The following is a 19,912-nucleotide window of genomic DNA, read 5'->3' as shown; positions in this document are numbered from 1 at the left end:
TAAATGACTTCTCAGTCCTCCTATTTGATACTGGGTGGTTTTCAAAGTGGCAAATTAAATTGGGACTAAAAGTGTAATTCTAATAATTAAACGAGGAAATTTAAAATATGAGTTACATCCATGTAATAGCCTTTCTTTAATGAATGAGTTACATTCATCTTTAATAATCTAACCAACCACTCAAAACAGGCAAAACCCGAGGCCCAGAAGCACACAGAATACTAAATTTAAAGACAGCAAAGTCAATGTTGAGATGCCAACAGTAAAACATTACAGCGTTAAACGACTTACAAAGCCAAATGTATTTACAGTGTCATCATAAATCGAACGCCAAAATATTAAAAAAAAAGATTTTCCCAACAATGATAACAGAATTAACTAACAGAACACAAATCTTCTTAATTAATATCCAATCTTCAAGATTGTTCTCCTGCCACTTTCATAGATTCTGCAGGTTCAATCGTATAGAGGCGTTTGGACAACAATATTAAATTAGGCATGTTTGGATATGGGATAAGATACTGCATAGCAACATACCATGAATAAGAGATTATCGATACTAACCTTAAATTCAAATGGTCACCACATTTAATTATGTCTTGATTGCATCACAAAAATCTAGGCTTTTTATCAGCTGGCTTCAATATTTGAAAAGAACACATTAAGCTTTCATCAACACTCATCATTGTACCCGCATTATCAAATTCACCACAATAATTTGGGGCTGAGAATATAGTAACAAGTTGCCGATCAGCAAAGAACTCGTATCCATCTTCAACAACCTGCATAACATAAATTAACATTGAAAATTACACCACTGTTTTCATCATGAGACCAGTTACAGTCCATAGCTTCCACACATCTTTTTACAGGATCAGTTTGACTTGTACTTAATCTCTAATAAGTCAAAACTGATAAAACACAAAAACAAGGGTAAAAGTCGCCCGAACTGTAATTTTAATGCGTAAACCATATTCTAAAGCATTTTATTCAAAATATTTAAACTATTGTTGAAATAATATTCTTTTGCTACCCATATTTGGCACACAGGTTATATATACATAAAAAAAAATTAAATAACATTTACAAATTGTGTTTCAGTCAACATGTCCCAACCTAAGGGTGGGGACAAAATCAAAATAACCGAACCCAATAAAGCACCGACAGTTTAGTTTTATTTGTTTCAAAAAAACCGATTCTTCAGTTCGGTTTTAGTTTACTATAACCAAAAAGCAAACCGAACTGAAAAAAGCAACTTTAAGTAATTTATAAGAAATTACTAAATGGTGCAGCTCAAAAAATTTTAGGTCCACATGTGCAATAACCAACTTATTATTAAATAACAAACATGCTTATGCCCAAATTCATAATTTTGTTCGACCCCAAATTTGCAAGCCATATGGTAAAAAGTAAAAACAGAAAAATAATGAAACCAGACTGAACCCATTGTAAAAACCAAGAAAATCGAAACTAAACGGTTTTCAAGAACCCAAATACTGAGTTTTCGGTTTTTTATTCAGTTTGAGCCAAACTTGACCTATGCATACCCCTAGCTCAACCGGAAGAAAGATAATTTATTTTGACTTTTGACCCAAACCCATCTTGACCCATTACTCAACTGGACCCACCTGTCCATTTTCCACCTGTAAAACTATAAGAATGTGAAATAACCTGATGAGCACGACAAACAAGGTCCATATCATGCTGCATTAAGAACTCAGCCACCTTATCAGCACCAAATGTGTATGACACACCCCTATCATTCATCCCCCATCCCTTAACATCCCTACTCGGATCGGACCAAAGCAAATCACAAAGCAAACCTGAATCTGGAACATCGGTTGGCCGGGCCAAGTTTCTGATCTGGTCTAGGTTAGTTAGATCAGGAGACAGACCACCGTGCATACATAGTATTTTGTCATCTATAAGAGCCGCCACAGGAAGACAGTTGAAACACTCGGTAAATGTTTTCCAAAGTCTAACATTGAAACGACGTTTACATTCGTCATAGAACCCGTATATCCGGTTGATTGATGCGCATTCATGGTTTCCTCTTAAAAGGAAGAAGTTTTCAGGGTATTTGATTTTGTAGGCGAGTAAAAGACATATGGTTTCTAGACTCTGTTTTCCACGGTCCACATAATCACCTAGGAATAAGTAATTTGACTCGGGTGGGAATCCTCCGTATTCAAATAACCTTAACAGATCCCCATATTGTCCATGAATGTCACCTGAAATAAAAGTAAAAGAATAGTAGTAAGAATAAATGAGAATATAGGAATTAGTCAGCCAGTGTGGTCATTTATCAGATTTATAATGATAATCATATTAAAATGCAATTTTATTTTATTTTATTTCTCCACAAGTGTGATTCTGGTTCCAACTTCCAATCTAATCCAAATCTGAATATTTGGTAAGACAAAGAAACTTTTTGTCCGTCTCTATTTGAATTCTACAAAACACAAATGTATTAAAAATAATTATAATGCCTGCATTGTTATAATAATAATAATAATAATCTACACTTGTTGATAAGAGATTCAAAAGATTTTAAGAATTTGAAAGCACTCTGGAAGACTTTCAAGTTTCAACCAACTTGACCTGGTCAACTGATTTGACTTGTTTTTATGTTAAGTAAAGTTATAAACTTTTAAATGTTTGACCCGGTGGACATACCAAATCAGCCGACTTTCAGTCAACAGGTCAAAATTCCCAACTCTAATTCAAATGTACACACTAGAAATGATCAGACAAAGCCAACTTAAGAGATATTCTTAACTGTACAAGAAACATAAGAGATTGCAAAAAGGAAAGACGACACACAACGACCAATGTATATTTGCAAATCATGCTATGTCATAAATCACACAAATTCCATATTCATGATTCCCATCGTTATAAGCAAACAGAAGCCAGAACACTCGTTAATCGTCTTAATTAAGTTTCATCACAAACTCCCGGATCCATAACTATAAAAAACAAACACGTACTTATCGGCTGACCCCTGAACAACAGAAAAACTTACCAAAAACAGTTATAAATAATATCACAAAATCCCATATCGTCGATCAAGTTTTGCCCACAGTTTCACAATCAAAGTCAGCAACTTTCACAATACAACATCCATATATAATAAATAATAAATATTTAAAGCCCACAAAAGAATCAACAAAAAAGAGGGTATTATGATTACCGCAGATCTTAATAGGAGCTTCGAGCTCTAAGAGATTAGGCTGTTGAAGGAAGATTTCACGAGAAGTGGTACAAAGCAAACGGATCTCAGCCTCGGAGAGCTGAACCTGGCGTGGGGTTCTCGCTTGCCGGAACTCCAACAGCCGGTTAATAATATCATCCAGTAAAGCAGGGGTCATCACCACCTGAGCCATTCAAACCCTAACCCCCAAATTTCTTCTCTTCTTGGAATAATCAATTGGAGAAAGCGATGAATTATGCAGAGAATGGGGGTGGCTCCAGCTCCTCCGATGCGGCGGATGAGAATGGACACGTTTACTTATGCGGTGGTGGTATCTATCGTATCGTCGTCATTCTTTGGGTAAGGTAATTGTCTCCTAGATTAACCTCAACCTGGAGGTGGAACCTCAATTTCTTAAAACCTGTCATTTTCTATTTATTTCTATTCCTGTTTTTCTCTCCAACTTAAAAATATTATTTCTATATTTTTTTTAATGACAGGCATTATATTAACAAAGGCGTACTAGCAACTACTAGTCCTCAACAACAGAACAAGAAGCTTGCATGTTTAGCATATCAAATTTACACCAACTATTCTAATCGATTACAATTTTTTCGATCTAGAAACCACCCAAAGGTAACTTTGTATTTTTATGTTTTTCACAATTTGAGTAGGGCAGGTGTTTACTACATTAAAGATCTTGTCGTTCCTTGCTCTCCAAATACACAAAAGCGTAAAATGGCTTGAATTAACTTTGAACGTCTTGTATCCCAGTTAAGCTAGATTGATAATTCAGCACGTCGTTTAAGGAGAAGGCAAAAAAAGGTGGAAGCTTACACCAACTAGCTATATGTTGCCACACCAAGTCCGTCTTCAAGTAGTGAATCAACAATGGTTCACTGTTTCATCAAGATCTAGACAAAAAGGACATACTATACTCCCCATGTGCACATTCCTTCTTAAGAGATCCATTTTTATCGCGATTCTTTGAAGTTGGGCTTTCCATCGAACACGTTCACCTTGATCGGGACCCAATTGTTCCACTCGTATGGGCTCGAATCATTACCACCGATTGATTCTCCAATAATCTTTGTGCTGATCTCATAGAAAATAGGCCATTCGTATTCGCTGGCCAAAAGCAAGAATCTTCCATGTTCGTGATACAAATCGATTGGAGTAAAGAATGACACTCTTGTATCTCACTTATCTCAATGTTACTGGTAGGAGTTCTAATCCAACTCCAGTCCCACACAAGCAAGTTTCCATTCCTTTTAAAACAATCTGCCACCTTACTACCTTTATGCCTAACAATAGCGAATAGAGCCAGGAACCTACATTTTAAAGGGACCGTATCTAACTATGTATACACCCAGAACCGAATTCTTTGTCCATTCCCAACAACACCGTGGATGAAAAGATGCAGGTTGATATTGTAATCGGTGAAATTCGTTCTTGCAATTGCCGCCCAAGTACCGGGAATCCTATTCTTTTTTGGCACCGACACGCAAGCTCTAGGAGTCCAATGAATTGCTTTTATCACTTTACTCCACAGCCCGTTTTCCACCATTTTAAGGCGCCACCACCACTTCGATATTAGACAATTATTCATATCTTTTAACCACCCAATGCCTAATCCACCCGAATCTTTTGGTGCTACTACCTTCTCCCATGCCACCCAATTTGTTGCTCTTTTATCCGGGTCTCCGCCCCAAAAGAAGCGCCTTCTATTTTTTTCAAGATTATTCAGGATCGAAGTCGGAGCCTTGTATATGAAAAATAATATAATGGGAGACTGCTAAGTACAGATTTAATAACTGTTGATAATGTTTTCGGCTTCCATATGGATAACTTACCTTCGAACGATTTGATCACTGGTACCCAATTAGTTATTAGATTCGTATTGGCCCCAATCAGTAATCCCAAATACTTGAATGCAAAGACCCCCTTTTGACACCGTAATAAACCAGAGAGTTGATCTATTTCATTACCAACATAACTAGTACCATACACATTGCTTTTCTCAAGATTCACCTTAAGCCCCCAACATATAGAAAAACACCTAAGCAGTCGTGATAAATTTTTGCAATTGCTTTCAGACCACTCACCTAAAAAATCGCGTCGTCGGCATAAAATGAATCCGAAAGTTCAGGACCGTGGTTTGGTGTTTTAATGCCACGGAAAATACCAAGGCGTTGAGCATCCGTCATAAGTTGATTTAGGGCCTCCATTGTGATAATGAAAATGAAAGGTGAGAGATGATCTCCTTGCATCACCCCACAGAAACATTGGAACTCAGGAGTTGGACACCCATTGATAAGCACTGAGGACCTTGCTGATGATAAGCATCCCCTGACCTATTATTATTATTATTATTATTATTATACATACCGTTTAATTAGCAACTTAAAAAAATTAATCCCGGATCCCAATGTTTTTTACAAGCATTTGGAACAATCCCAATACCCCTTGTAACTCGTGAGTCATTATGAGACGGCATATCAACCGTCTGTATTGATTTTGACGATCCAAGTCTGACTCATCTAAGAACACCATTAAGGAGAAAACCCATCATCGTGGGGGGAAAACCACCTTGAGTCAAGATTCAAATTTGAGACCTTAAGATCCCAAGCCTTAACCGCACTCCGATACCGCTGGACCAGAAGACCAACTGTCTTGGGTCCGAGTGTTAATTTTGAGGAATGATAGACCAAACTCGTTAGGTTCGATGGATCAACCGGACTTGACACTTTTACTTGTTTGTTGGTTTGGTTTTGATAGTTTGACGGTTTGATTCAATTCTTTATAAGAGTATCTTGAATGCTTTTGTCGTTTAAAGTGTTTGAGACTCATGTGAAAAAGAGAGATAGAGGGAGGGGAGAGAAGTTTGTAAACACAGACGGTTTTTGTGAAATAAAAGTAAGACCAAACGTAGTGGCCGATATAAGCCCCCCCCCCCCCCCCCAAAAAAAAAAAACCCATAGCGTCCAGGCACACTGCCCATGGGTGCTTTGGGGTAAATGTTGGTGGTGGGTGTTTTCTACAAAGCCCCCCCCCCCCCCCCCCCCCCCCCATTATTCATCCAACTGTTTGTTTCCACAAACTCCAACCAATCAACTCTTTAATTTTTATCAAATATAGAAAAAAATATACAAAATACATTTATTATGTAATGATTGAAGGGGCTTCATCCACTACACCCTTTTGTTGTAAAACTCCCATATGATGACGTGACGCCACATGACACAAAACACCTCTAAAAGGGCTTCATCACGTACACATGATTTAAGAGATATGAGAAAAAAAAGGAGAGAAAGTGGTGACACAGACCCTGTTTGTTACCACCACCATTGTAGATGCTCAAAGTTAGTTTGTATACTATATGTAAACTAGACGGCTACTCACGTGATGCAGTGGGAAACACAACCCATGATAATCATGAAACAAAATTTTAGTGTTCATTGTTCGGCTTGGAACTGTAAACCGTTTAACCCGGTCATTGATTTGATTTCATGATTGATTTTTTCATTAACTTTTGACCGATCGTTTTCAATTTTCAAGGGTTCAGTTTCAGTTTTTGACAACAACACACCGTTACTAATGGCACGGCTCATGGTTTAATTTAAACCATTAAAATCAGACCGCAAAGACCCCTACGTAAAATGCTATTTTTTTAAAATGAAACAACTATAACAATATGATATTCAAATTAAAAAAAAAAAACTATACTTGTTTTTATGGTGCATTTTTTAAATAAATATTAACGTATGAAAAAATTATTAACGTTTAAAAATAATGAGGGAAGTTGGGTTAAAAGTGAAAATAAATCACATATTAGTAAAAGATTAAAGATTATAGTTCTAACTATTCTTTAATTTTACAGAAGTTAATATTATAGTTGAGGGCGGAAAATTGTAACTATTTTAAATGAAATTGAATAACATGTGAATTCTAGTTTTACAATGACTCTTTCATTCCTATTCAAAGTAATACCATGTACTTTTGTAAAACTCTTAAATTAAAGCATCTTAATTAGCTCTTATTTTATGTATTATATATAATATAAATATAGATATAAATAATTATATAAGATTAATATTGTAACATAAATAAATAAAAAGCTAAATAGGTGGTTTCGTATACATGGTCTAAGTCAAGTTCTAAAATGTAAACCAAATTGTATTAATCTAAAACCGGCTAAGCAACTTGTTTGAGCTAAAGCTTATTCACATTAATAGCACTATACATGTAACGTGTATTCACCACTTGTGATCTACTGATAGAAAAGTTTGGGTTCTCCAATGAAAATCTAAGTTTGATCCCCATTTGTATTATTTTAGGTGGATTATGGCAATGAAAGATTTGAGCTAGGTCTTGTGATATTGTCAGTTCGAATATCGAGCCCACCCTAGTTTTCGTCCCACTGTGTGTAATGCCAGAGAGTTCTGCTCTTGCGGCGGCACAGTGACCATCAAGTGGCAGCCGGCGGTATGGTTTCTTGGCGTAACACCGAAGCCAAACTCTGAAGCCAGCGTAGACCCGGTAAGAAAACATAGTTTAACCAGAGTAAGACAACAAAGCTCTCTAATCTGAAAAGTGTGGTGGTCTAAAACAAAAGAAAATCGTCGTTCTAGAAAACATGTAACTTGTAACTGAATTGCTTTCCTTTTCTTTCTTGCGTCGCTTTAATACTTGAAACTTTTCTACGTCATTTTAGTCATTGAATTTTAGGAAAATGTTATCATTAATGATTTGGTTACTCAAAAACCTCACAAATTTGTTCGTCGAACAATTTATTGTCTTTTTTTTTTCAAAGAAACATAACTATTAGCTCTATTTTCAATATATGTAGTTATTAAATAATATATGTAGAAAACAATTCTACTTTTTTGATACATCTATTTATTCCGATGGATCTGACATAATTGCTTTACCGTCATAGAATACGATTCATATGCAAGTTGGACACGAAGTGGTGTTTCTAGTGGCGGACGAGTGGGAAACACGTAAGAACATGCATCATTTCATCAAATTCAATTGTACACATGTACTGGCACCATGTTCAAGTTACAATTAAACTTGATTTCGACTCATTAATAGAAGGGAGAGCGAGTTAGGTTCGTTGTAAGTTTGATGTCTAAATTTTGAGTTTGGTCGTTAACAATTTACAAGCTCAAGTTCACTTAAATTACTATTCATAAGGCTGTGTTTTTATTAATAGACTTGGCTTGGATAAATTTTTATAAACGTTATTGATAAAAGTGTGTTGTTCTCAAATATTTTCAGTCAAGTTCGATATACCATCAACATATTCAACCACATCACGATGCCACTAATACATTCAATCACATCAGTATATTTATCAATATTTTTGATGAGATTGGGGTCATCACAGCCATGAGAATAGAGAGGAAATGAAGAACATGGTCCCTAACTCTAAAACCCAATGGAAGTTGTAGGACCATACACTTTATTGGAAGTGATGTTGTTTGTGGTGCACTATTAGATGTTAATATGCCTGATATGGCATGGTGAACCAACTTTGTGATTAAAGAAGAAATACAATCAACCTGTGCAACCGTATTTTTACAGGACACTGATAATCATACCGTGAAGGAATAAAAATGAATGGACAATTGTTTAAGATATTTGATAAAACTTTGCAATTAAAATCAGTATCTCTTAGTCAAAGGCGCAATGTTTTTTTTTTTTTTTTTAAATGGCTAACTCGCACACCCTTTAAATATACTTTTAAATCTACATAATTGATTATCATATAACTAAAATCCCCGGTCACTTGAAGCTGAATACCTTTACTACACAGCTTGATAGTAGCTAGTTAAATTGCTACAAGCCCTTTGATCACATTATTTTCATGCATTAATTAGCATCATTAAATTCATCATAAACATCCAATTGCATCTTCAAAAGTAATTAAACTATATAATATTTTCGCCAGCAATACATATTAAAAAAAAACACTAGTTGTAAGGACCCATGTTTTGTGATGGGCCATGGATGGGTAGACAAAATGTAATATTCACAATAAAGCATTCTTGCGAAGCCATACATGGGTGTACTACATTTTACAAAACTATTTGCAGTTATGCCTTATTGGACCTATGTTTACAATATGCAAAAGATGGATGCACTCCATCGTTGGTACTTGCAGGTGGCGCTGCTTTGTAATTAGAGCATGCTGCTATTATATTTTACAAAAGTTTAGGCCTGAGATATAAGTACATACTCATTACGCGTATTTTTGGTGTAGTATTTATATAAGTGGTTTGCTGTTAATTTTTTTTTAGGGGGGGGGGAATGAATACGGTGCTGTTAGCCGCCTAACCTTACACGGAAAACCCACCAAAACTACTTAGTTTTGATTAAAACTTAAGTAATTAGGGTTACCTGTATATTTTTTGAGGTTCAGTGTTATTAGCTATTTATGAAGTTTAAGCAAAAAAACGTGCTTCTCTTTTAAGATTTTTTTTTTCTTTTTTTATTTTTTTACCATATATATATGGATGTTAAATGACATCTTTATTTATGGTAAAATAAATGAAATGCATTCCAAATTATATCAACCACCTCCAAGATAATAATGAGTTTACTTGAAGAAACTAGTACAGAGCAATGAGAATACACTGTATTGAAAGTTTATTTGGATTTATGAAGTGTAATCTCTTTTGATACGGTAATGAACACCTTAATAGTAATTGGATCTGGTATGCCTTAAAGAAATATGCAGTTGTTTTCCCATCTCCATAAGTTATGTGTCTTGGCCATAGTTCAATTGGCTTGCAAGCTATGGTGCTTACTTCCAAACCCATCATATTTGTGTTCTTAACACACCAGCCAATAACGGAAAAATCACTTAAGCGGCAAACCCTTACATGATTACAAAATTGGTAAGCCTGGAAAACTAGGAAACTCGGGCAAGTTCGAGTGGAGTGCCAAGATGGGCTCAAGTCAGAATGGGTTCGATTCAAAAGGTGCTATTTAATATTAAGAAAAAAAAATCATTTTTGGTTTGGATAGGATCTTGTCAAAATGAATTTAGATTGAAATGAGTTATTTTGTAAAAGAAATACTAAAATAGATTCATTCTTTATAACAAAATAATTTAATTCCAATAGCCATACAAGTCTACTCCTACCAAAAAACAAGTCATTTTGTGAACAGAAGCGTAATGTTTATTGGATTGATCATATTAATGAACATTCTCAACGAAGAATTTAAGGTTGAAGACTTGGTTTACCTCAAATTCAAATCAAACCGTACAAACAAATAGTTTACAACCAAAAGCCTTGAGAAAGCTAGCTTTTGTACAAATCAAACCTTCCCTATATTTTTCTTTCTTGAATAAAAAAATGAACGTGGATGGTATCAAAGATAATAATGATCATATCAATCCCTATAACTATGACTAGTCAAAGATGAAGAGATTCTCTTTATAAGTTATGCATTTCATATATTTGTATTTATTGTATTTCTAAAGTTTAGCTTTTGTATCTTCTATTTATACCCATTGTAAAATCTTATTCAAAGTGTGGTTTCATAATATATTCAAAATGTTAATGTGGTATCACAGCTCATATCTCCAACGAGAAAATTTTTGATCCTATTAGCCTGCAAACCATCGTCCGCCACCCCTAAATTTCTTTTCCGACCACCTCTATATTTCTTTTCCGGGCACTATGATCCCATCATCTCTACCAAAATCCCTTTTAAAACACACGTCTACCTACATCACCATTACAATGGTTACTTTTTCAAACACAACTACTTCTCTGTTTATATCAGTCAGGTTTTGCAAAACCTATTATCCTATCATCACCGCAACCATCATCTTCTGGCGAACCCTACTTTTTATATCTTATCTTCTGTTTCATTCACCCTAAAAAAAAAAACTAACAAAATATATCTTCTTTTTGCTTCATCTCCGTTTACATCTTCAACTTTATCAACTGCTTTTATTTTTTAAATACCATAATATATCTTCCAATTTTATCCAAGATTGGACTTATCCTATGGTCGTCCATCTTGCGGGAGCATATCAAGGAACGTGATCAAATCAATTGATTATGAAAGAGCAAATCATGTTTGGTCAATATGTTAGAGTAATTGTCTCCACACAATTAGCTTGCATATAATTTATATTTAATAGTATCCCTAGATATTAGTCATTGTATTGTATTTACATTTCTCATTGTAATTGTACAAAGTGTGGTTTCATAATATAGTCAAAACGTTAATATGGTATCACAGCTCATATCTCCAACGAGAAAACTTTTGATCCTATTAGCCTGCAAACCACTGTCCGCCACCCCTAAATTTCTTTTCTGACCACCTCTATATTTCTTTTCGGGCACTATGATCCCATCATCTCTACGGAAATCCTTTTTTTTTTTAAAAAAAACACCTCTACCTACATCACCATTGCAATGGTTACTTCTTTAAACACAACTACTTCTCCGTTTATATCAGTTAGGTTTTGCAAAACCTATTATCCTATAACCGCCGCAACCATCATCTTTCCGGCGAACCCTATCTTTTATATCCTATCTTCTGTTTCATTCACCCTCGAAAAAAAAAAAACTTGGCAAAATATATCTTCTTTTGCCTCAAACTTCATATCCATTTGCATCTTCAATTCATCAACTTCTTCTCTTGCTCAAACCCGACCATTATCCACTTTTATCCAAGATTGGACTTATCCGATGGTCGTCCATCTTGCGGGGGCATATCAAGGATAATAATGATCATATCAATCCCTAGAATTATGGCTAGTCAAAGATGAAGAGATTCTCTCCATAAGTTATGCATTTCATATATTTGTATTTATTGTATTTCTAAAGTTTAGCTTTTGTATTTTATATTTATACCAATTGTAACATCCTATTCAAAGGTAAATCTCTAGTCCATCTTTTTTGCGGTTCTAGATACAAGAGTGGTCAAAATTATAAGTGACAGTTGATCAACCGTTGTTGCTTTGGTCAAATATGCCACCACAGGAAGCCACCTGGAGAAGCTTCCCATTTCTGTTTCACACCCAACTTACTCATTTTAAATAATATAATATATAAAATACATATAATAATAGTCCAAGGACTCGATTTTAAAAGTGCACGATTCTAAAAACAAATCAATAAGTCACAGTTGCAATTATATTCTCAAAGACGTGCTCATCTTCTCTCAAGATCCTTCACTGCCAGGGTTTTCGTCAAATTCACCAGATCATAATTTAAGGTAATTTATTCCCATCTACATAATATAAGTGAAATTGTAATGGTGTTTGGGTAGAAATATTTATTAACAATCATATTGTAATGGGATTTTGCATATTCAGATAATAGAATCCCAAAAACCTCTTAGACTTGTTTCAGTTTTGGTAGAGGACTGTTTTACACGCATATCATATGCTTAATTCAAGGCATCGTAATATACATGAATTGAAAGCTTACGTAACTGATTCCTAAAATGGATCACACAATCAAAGTCAAAAGCCTTATACTAAGCTACATCAAAAGTAACTTATAATATAGCCATCATAATTTTCTAATGCAGATGGAACGTCATCATCGTCACGATCATCATGGCCATGAAGTTTTAATTCCTGTATCAGATCACCATCTCCTAGAACTTGAGATGCCAAAAGCTTATGAAGAAGCCAATGTTGCATCTAAGCCGTCAAAGCCCTTGTGTGACCGGTGTTGCTATTTCTCGAAACATGAACATGATGTTTGTGATTCGGACCAACGGTCCAAATCTACAACCAAGCTTTAGGGACTTATGTTCTTTTACGTAATTGTTATGGCAGTTGAGATTGTTGGAGGTTTGAAAGCTAATAGTCTTGCGGTTCTAACGGATGCAGCCCATTTGCTCACTGACATTGGTGGATTCTCAATCTCTTTGTTCTCTGTTTGGGTTTACTGGCTGGCATACGACTCCACGTCAGTCGTTTGGGTTCAGCCGAATAGAAGTTTTGGGTGCTCTTTTATCTATACAACTGATTTGGATTGTCTCTGGTTACTTGATATATGAAGCAATTGAAAGAATGCTTCATAAACAATCAGAGATAAATGGTGCACTAATGTTCCCTATTGCAGCTTTTGGCTTTGTTATCAACTTCATGATGGTCATGTGGCTCGGCCATGGTCATGGTCATGGTCACGGTCACGGTCACGGTCATGGTCATGAACATGGTCATCAGCATGGTACTAATGAAGATGAGGGTGCGAAATTGGTGGTGTCGGCTTCAAAACACAAGAACGGGACAATGAACATAAACATTAAAGGGGCTTATTTGCATGTAATGGCGGACATGATACAGTCGGTTGGGGTGATGATTGCGGGTTTGGTGGTATGGGTAAGGCCCGAATGGTTGATGGTTGATCTTGTTTGTACTCTGATCTTCTCGGTTTTGGTTCTATGTACAACTCTACCAATGCTAAAAAGTATATTTTCTATATTAATCGAGAGCACACCAAGTGAAGTTGATGTTGTTGGTTTAAAAACTGATTTAAATAGCATCAAGGGAGTACATGATGTGCATGATCTACATGTATGGGCGATAACACAAGGGAAAATTGTATTGGCATGCCATGTAATAGTTGAGTCAAATGTGAATTCGAATGAAATACTTCACCAAGTTAAATGTTTATGTGAAGGTAAGTATGGAATTCATCATGTAACCGCACAGATTGAATCTTTATAGTTTAGTGTTTACTAGGGCATCACTACCATTAACGGTGGTACCCTTCCCAGGTAATGCTGCTAAATCTTGGGCTGATAAATTTTGGGCTGCCAATGCTTCTGATGATGTGATAAATTTATGTTTGAAATTCTCTCAATATAATGTGCTTCGAGTGCTGATGTTGCAAGAAATGAAAGCCCTTCTTTTTCGGTTAGAACTTGACCATCATGCTCAGCCATGGCTCTGAGATGGTTCAGGTCGCATGAGGACAACAATGTTGGAGTCAGCATTGGCTCTAAGCTCACTTAACCACCTCCAGACATTATCGAAAGTTGGTCTCTTGGTTATGTAATGTTATACACTATTAGCACTCCAACTACACCACGATAATATGCACTGCTAATAGCTCTGTATTTCTCATGTCCTGCAGTGTCCCAAATGGGCTGATATTGTTTTTCCCAACCCATGTTTAAATCAATGTGCAGACATTACCGAAAAGATATGACATTTCAGATTAGATTAAAATGGTGGTTTACAATGCTCAAAATTCCGAACGCTCGAACAATACAACATTCGTGAGAAAGACAAGTACGGTTTTTTCAAGTGCTTTGGAAAACATCAGAGAGTCATAACAATAACGAAAACAAGTGAGAAAAGAACTTTTCACACAGAAACAAATTAATGCATGGTTAAGTACTTAAGCAGCTAGTTACTGCAGGAATTAACACAATAAAACAGTTGTTTTGAGGTCTAACCATGTAACATTGCTAGAGAAACATATACCAGATTTGAACTTTAATTGGCTTATAGGTCTGACCAAATGTTGTTATAACAATTTGGATGTTATTTTCTGGTCTTCCTATTACTATAGGTTTTCTTCTTGCAAAAGCAGAATGAAACTCCGAGAATTCACAGCATATATCAAGAATCATAGCAATTATATATATAGCATATTCTCTACTTGGATTTGATTTGATACCGGTCCATGAATAAATGAATTAGGTATAAATTTTCTTTAAAAAACTCAACTACTAAAGAATCGCATAATCAAATACTAAAATGACCAGTTTTTCATTTCAACATCCATTCAATGGTAGCAAGCCGCTAAACTGATTGCATGACTAAATAACAAGTTAAATATATACCTAGCATTAACAGAAACAATTCAATGAAGAAAACTACCAGTCTGCATGACTAAATGACATGCCATCTCGCAATTTGCCTGTGGCTAATGCCAAAGCAGAAGCCACAAGAAATTGGAAGGAGTTGGAAACCACCATTGTTAGATTTAAATAAAAAAAAGTTTTTAATATATTGAGTAAGTTGCACTTTTCATCATTTGGTGTACAAAAAATTTCAAGTTTCGTCATTTAGCTAAAGAAATTACAAGAAGCGTCCTATTTGTTTATTAAAATTTGCTAGTTTCGCCTTTTCACTAACGGACGCGACATATCTTTGTTAAGTTTAGTTAGATGAGGGCAAATTTGATTAATGGTGTGTGATTCACTGTTGAGCCTTTTGTTGTTGTACCAAGAATCATGTTGTGTATTAGAAGGAGGTTCAATTTTAAAAGCCTGCCTCCATTGCTTATGATTTGCAAAATAAATGAAACTTTTATCTGCTCATATTTTAATTTTACATTTGACTAATGTTATTTGTATGTTTTATTTCTATTTGCAAAATGAAGAGGTATGTACCCGCCTCAACATCGAGCAAGGCGGGTCAACCCACAAGATATAGACAAGAAGCTTGAAATCAAGACATTAAGAAGTCACAAAGCCAAAACCTATGCGCATGGCGCATATCACACATTCTCAGGCATCATATGCCCAGGCACCACACATGCTCAGGCATCATATGCCCAGGCACACATATGCTCGCGCATCACATATGCTCACGCATATCACATATGCGCGCGGCGCATCAGCGCGCGGCGCATATCACATGCTCGTGCATATCACATCTGCGCATGAAATATCTGCGCGTGAGAATAAAGAGAAGACCTCGCGCATCCTCAGGATGGGCGCATATCATACATGCACATAATCAACCTCGCCCTTATCCAAATCAAGATTAGGGCAACCTTGATTGTGCACGTCAGACAACCTTCCAGAAGGTATCTTTTTAAGGAATAAGAATATGCTGATGCTGACAGCTGCCAAATGAAAGGTGGACAACTCAGCATAACCCATGTGCTACCACGTGATTATAACCAATGAGAAAGCACCAGGTGTCCCAGAGGACACGTGGCGCAGAGCAATTGGAGGAGGCCAACAAGGCTGAGCCCAATCAGTGGAAACCCTAGCACTATAAATACAGCATCAACTCCACAAGGAGGCACATTCATTGACATTCATTCACATTCAATCATATTCAATTACATTCACTCACAGACAGTTACAGCCAGTAACATACACAATCATATTCAATCACAGAGTATTCAGCTATCAAGCAATACTCCCGAGATTTCCTTACTCTCATATTATTATCTTCTCCACAAATACTTATTCTCACACCGGAGGGTTACCCCAAAGAGGACCCCTCTGTCCCTTTCTGAGGGGCAAGTTTACGGTGCTGTTCATTTTGTAGGTGGAAGAACCCAGATCCAAGAGAAACCATCGGTGAAATAGCATAATCACACCCGAGGAAAGTAGATCGTCTACCAGTGAGTCGATCCACGTCTCTTCATTGGCGCCATCCACTGTTACAACGGCAATCAGATCTCATCAGATCTATATATAAAAAAAAATCACCATGGTTTCTGGCGTTCATAACGTTGATCAAGTTCTGGAGGATATTGAACGTGAGGATGTTAATGAGGGACAACAGTTTCTGAGGGTGCCGCGTGATTCTACGCGCACCACCAGTAACCGTCCCTTCATCACAACTCCTCACGGCCAGACTGAAACTCCTCCAGACGATCTTACGTTACAAAATCTTGCCGGCGCGAAACAAAAAGGACCAATGGGTCCAGAAGAGGAAACAAATGATCCTAAAGAATGGCTCATAAACGAGCAGCGGCGTCTAATGGACAAGTATAATGAGATGGTCAAGCAGAAAAAGCTAGCCGACTTAACACAAAGGCAAGCGCTTGATAAGCAAACTGTTCATGGAACAAAAAGGCCGCGCGCGCCGGAAGAAGGACATTCTGTTCACACTGCACACACTGAGTTCAGTGATGAAGAAGTGCATAGCATGAGGAAGACGCGAGATACTCATGCAGGAGGCTCACAGCTCCGCGCGCCTGTGAACATGGCGCCTGGAGCCAGAGCCGATCTGGATCTGCACATGCCGTACAGCCCACCAGTCAGAGGGCAAGTGGACGTAACCACACCGTATAGACCAGCCATCTTGGTGAAACATTCAAAGTTCACTGCGCGCATCGCGCAGGCTCCCATCCAGCACAAAACCAAGATGCCAAGTGGTTTGGGTAAATATGACGGCACAACAGATCCAGACGATTTCTTGCAAGGTTTTTACAACACGGGAAACCTAGAGAGCTGGACGATGCCAACATGGTGTCACATGTTTGCTCGCTGCCTCACGGGCGCGGCGCGTGTATGGTTCGAGAGCTTGCCGACTGGGCAAATCGATGGGTTCGAGGAACTATTGGAAAAGTTCCAAGCCCACTTCGTACAGCAGCGCAGACACACGCGCGACCCTGATGACATCATGCACTGCGTGAGCAGGAATGATGAAACGATTGAAGACTACATCACTCGTTTCAATCAGGAGTCTCTGGCAATCGGAGGGATCACTGAGCAACTATTGCGCGTGGCCTTTATACAAGGCGCGCACAGTGATCAACTACGCCGAGCTCTCGTAAGCAGAGATGGCATGCCCACCACGTGGGCCAAGTTAATGGAAGCATCGCGAGTTTTCGCGAGGAATGAAAAACAAATTGCCCAAGATAGGGCAAGAGAAAGATCGCATCAAGCTGAGTCACCGCGCAGCAAAGAAAAGAGGGGCAAGCACAACTCGGTATGGTCCAGGTTGCAACCAACCAGTTTTTCTTCCGCAGAAAAGCAGGCGCAACCAAGCTCACCCCAGCCCCAAAAAGATGTTCGTAATCGCGGGGAGGGTGACAAGAGGGAGGGTGGCAGAGATCCTAGCAGACCTCTGCCAAGAATATGGACTCCCCTCACTAAAACTCCTTCACAGGTGTTAAGCACCGAGAATGTCCAATTCAAAAGCCCCAAGCCACTACACTACAAGGGACCATCAGACAGTGGCAAGTACTGTGAATTTCACAAGTCCACTGGGCACAACACTGATGCATGCCACCACTTGAAGGATGCAATTGAAAAGGACGTGAAATCAGGCAAGCTGGCTCACCTGGTGAAAAACTCAAGACCAGAAGATGAACAATCAGGAGCCTCAGCCAGCAAAAAGTACAAAAGAATCTGTGTAGCCGAGGGAGGAAGGCAAGGGCAGACCTCAAGAAAGAGAAGCGCGCAAATCCAAGGAGATTGGCGCGAGCAGCAAGTCATCTTCCCAAGAATCAGGGGAGGCCCTTCCATCAGCAGTCCTCTTGTTATCACTACACACATTGCTCATTACGAAGTGTCAAAAGTCCTGGTGGACACTGGTAGCGAATCAGACATAATGTATGAGCAATGTTTCAGGAAACTGGATCCGGCGGACCAAGCAAGGCTTGAAATTGTGAATGCGCCGATCTCTGGTGTTTCCAATGAAATCATTCATCCCCTAGGTCAAATACAATTTGAGCTAACTATGGGGGATGAGAAACACAAGCGAGCCGAAGTTGTTAACTTCTTGGTCTTTCCCACCACTTCTTGCCACAATATGATCTTGGGTAGGGGAACGATTGCCCAATTCAACGCCATACCGTCGCCAGCGCACGGCGCGTTGGGGTTCCCAACACCAACAGGTGTAACTTTTGTATACCGAGATCATTTGTGCGCAGTGACAAGTACTCCGCGGGAGGGGAGAATGAAAATTCCAATGGCAGAAAACGCACCAGAGGAACGGATTCTCAACCCGAAATTCCCGGAGCAAAAAATCACAATTGGCGCTACGATATCAGACGACACGAGGTTGAGAATGAAAAGATTGCTCACAGCATATATGTCGGTCTTCGCGTGGCAACACTCTGATATGACTGGGGTTCCGCGAGACCTGGCTCAGCATTCTCTCAACACCTTCAAGTCTGTAGAGCCAATTGCTCAAAAGAAGAGAGTCATGGGGGATGAGAAAGCGAGGGCCATGAATGAGCAGGTTGAGGATTTACTGCGCGCAAACATCATCCGCCCGATACGATACCAGACATGGGTAGCCAATCCTGTGATGGTAAAGAAAAGTAACGGGTCGTGGAGGATGTGCATTGACTTCAAGGACCTCAACAAAGCGTGCCCAAAAGATTGTTACCCTCTCCCAAACATCGACGCAAAGGTGGACTCCGTGGCGCCATTCAAGCTCAAATGTTTCCTGGATGCCTACAAAGGCTATCACCAGATTCAAATGGCACCACAAGATGAGGACAAAACCGCATTTAGAACCGACAAGGGTGTTTTTTGCTACACAAAAATGCCCTTTGGTTTGAAGAATGCGGGCGCCACCTATCAAAGACTTATGGATGCCGTTTTCAGCGAGCAAATCGGAAGAAACCTAGAAGTCTATGTGGATGATTTGGTGATCAAGAGCAGGGAGGAAAAGCAAATGCTCAAAGACATCGAAGAAACCCTTGGGCGCCTAAAGGAAGTTAACATGAAGCTCAATCCGAGCAAATGTACTTTCGGCGTACTAGAGGGAAAATTTCTAGGTGTAATGGTCACCAAGGATGGTTTCAAGGTGAACCCTGAGAAGGTGGAGGCCATCCTTGACATGCCCTCGCCATCCACCATGAAAGAAGTACAGAAGCTGAATGGTAGATTGGTCTCAATCAACAGGTTCCTAGCGAACCATGCAACCAAATCTACCCCATTTGTCAACACATTGAGAAACTGCTTAAAGAAAAGTCAGTTCAAATGGACTCCTGAGGCCGAGCAAGCTTTCAGTGAGATTAA

The 19,912-nt window shown here is 38.2% G+C and overlaps 1 protein-coding gene and 1 pseudogene across 1 annotated transcript; one reads left to right on the top strand and one right to left on the bottom strand.

The window, feature by feature from the left end:
• Window positions 1–333: 333 nt before the first annotated feature.
• On the bottom strand, window positions 334–3,400 carry LOC143582165 (serine/threonine-protein phosphatase PP1 isozyme 2-like). The gene is made up of 4 exons (XM_077064793.1): window positions 3,194–3,400; window positions 1,672–2,231; window positions 565–782; window positions 334–448 (listed from the first exon to the last, which is right to left on the bottom strand). The coding sequence occupies exons 1-3, from the start codon at window positions 3,384–3,386 to the stop codon at window positions 609–611; spliced, it is 927 nt and encodes a 308-aa protein (XP_076920908.1). The 5' UTR covers window positions 3,387–3,400; the 3' UTR covers window positions 334–448; window positions 565–608.
• Window positions 3,401–12,757: 9,357 nt separating this feature from the next.
• Window positions 12,758–13,907, top strand: LOC143582164 (metal tolerance protein B pseudogene; annotated as a pseudogene).
• The last annotated feature ends 6,005 nt before the right edge of the window (window positions 13,908–19,912 follow it).

This window comes from Bidens hawaiensis, unplaced genomic scaffold (genome assembly GCF_021521415.1).
Source record: "Bidens hawaiensis isolate Kalapana, Puna unplaced genomic scaffold, B.hawaiensis_p1.1 tig00031475_1, whole genome shotgun sequence".
Classification (NCBI taxonomy): Eukaryota; Viridiplantae; Streptophyta; class Magnoliopsida; order Asterales; family Asteraceae; genus Bidens; species Bidens hawaiensis.
The sequence above is the reverse complement of the archived record's forward strand: the minus strand, read 5'-3'. Positions and strand labels throughout refer to the sequence as shown.

What these genes read in the sequence shown, in the direction of transcription:
- LOC143582165 (XM_077064793.1), bottom strand. Translation starts at nt 3,386, where the DNA reads ATGGCTCAGGTGGTGATGACCCCTGCTTTACTGGATGATATTATTAAC. An exon ending in AGCTCCTATTAAGATCTGCG is followed by an intron (nt 2,232 to 3,193) that starts GTAATCATAATA and finishes CTTTTATTTCAG; the next exon opens with GTGACATTCATGGACAATAT. An exon ending in TTGTTTGTCGTGCTCATCAG is followed by an intron (nt 783 to 1,671) that starts GTTATTTCACAT and finishes TATGTTATGCAG; the next exon opens with GTTGTTGAAGATGGATACGA.